The sequence below is a fragment of the Gekko japonicus genome, unplaced genomic scaffold, assembly GCF_001447785.1.
Source record: "Gekko japonicus isolate JY-2015 unplaced genomic scaffold, Gekko_japonicus_V1.1 scaffold1462, whole genome shotgun sequence".
Lineage (NCBI taxonomy): Eukaryota > Metazoa > Chordata > Lepidosauria > Squamata > Gekkonidae > Gekko > Gekko japonicus.
In genome coordinates, this window is record NW_015169821.1 from 302,592 (window position 1) to 303,985 (window position 1,394).

The following is a 1,394-nucleotide window of genomic DNA, read 5'->3' on the forward strand; positions in this document are numbered from 1 at the left end:
ATTTTGCCAACCAAAAGGTGTGGTACTCTTGTATAAGGGTATAACCCAGCAGGTCTAGCAATGTGCCCAGTATTAATCTCCACTACAATATCTGTCAAATACAATGCTTTATAGTTTCTCATGGTCTTAAAGAAACAAGTATGTTATGAAAAGTAAAACTTTTTTTAATCAGTTGGAAAGAAAATTGTAGCAGCCTACTTGTGAACACATGGAACAATCCCAAGCAAGTCTACTCAAAAGTAAGTCCCATGTTACTCAGGTCTTAACAGCACGTCTTTACAACTGTAGCCTAAATCATCTATCACTGTGGGAGAACAGGTTACAGTCACCCGTTTTTCTTAGGTTATAGTTAAAGCAATATGTCAACTTTCAGTTATTTATAAAAAATATGTTTATTTTACATAGTGGTTCAGATTAGTTTTTCAAGCTTCCCACTAAACAGGAACATTGAGTGCAATAATAAAAAAGGTTTTATTTCTCCCTAACTCGTTGCCAACATGACTATTCTTTTCACTTTAAAAAAATTGGCGCACTAAATTTTAAAATGGTAGAATCAATTTCCCCTAATTTAACAAAAATATGCATAGAAAATAGAATTATATACAGGAGCCAAATACAAAATGGTACACTCTGTTGTATCTAATAAACCCTGAAAAACTTATTTGCACTCATTTTAATGGGTAAACACATATACAGCAACAAAATGGCAACATAGTTTTGAAGAAACAGAAAGGAAAATAATTTCCTTTAGGTTCGAGATGGGAATGACTGATACTCCAGGGTGGGAGACATTTATGCTCATCCACACTCGTATAGCAAAATGTGTTTAATAGACACCAAATACAATATTTTACATTGCATTATTTCCACATATACAACAGATGTTTTAGTAGTCCCACCTCTTTTTTAAGCTTCTTGATCTGCTTTTAAAATGTATGTAACATCTTCTAAAATCCAAATATATAGTACATTTTGTTTCTGTACAATTATGTGCAAATTCTTCTGACAAAATAATACAAATACATAGCTTCAAATCACATGATGTAAGTGCCGTCTCTGTAGTATTTCATGGATTCCATTTGCTTTGTCATGGCAAGGACATCATGGAATCCTGTACTGAGGCCAGACATATGCTGGAAATAGGCCTCTTTTTCCACCTGGACCGTCAGATTGTTCACTCCACTATCTTTAAGAATAGCTGAGACCTGAGCAAAATACAAACAGTGACACTGAGTCTTTGACAAGTGTCTCTTTGAAGCTCATGCATAAGACAACTTCTGATGCTCACAGGGGTGAAGGGGGAACCACTTTGCAGCTGAGTTCTTTCAGCACAATCCTATCCTCCATAAATAGGTACATGAGCAGGGACAGCACTGCACTCAATTATACTGATA

At 35.2% G+C, this 1,394-nt stretch overlaps 1 protein-coding gene across 1 annotated transcript in view; it reads right to left on the reverse strand.

The window, feature by feature from the left end:
- Positions 1 to 274: 274 nt before the first annotated feature.
- SLC30A5 (solute carrier family 30 (zinc transporter), member 5) overlaps positions 275 to 1,394 on the reverse strand; it is a 22,064-nt gene continuing 20,944 nt past the window's right edge. Inside the window, exon 16 of the mRNA XM_015417205.1 lies at positions 275 to 1,205. Coding sequence (XP_015272691.1) covers positions 1,035 to 1,205 — 171 coding nt within the window. The 3' untranslated portion in view covers positions 275 to 1,034. The remainder of the gene's footprint in view (positions 1,206 to 1,394) is intronic.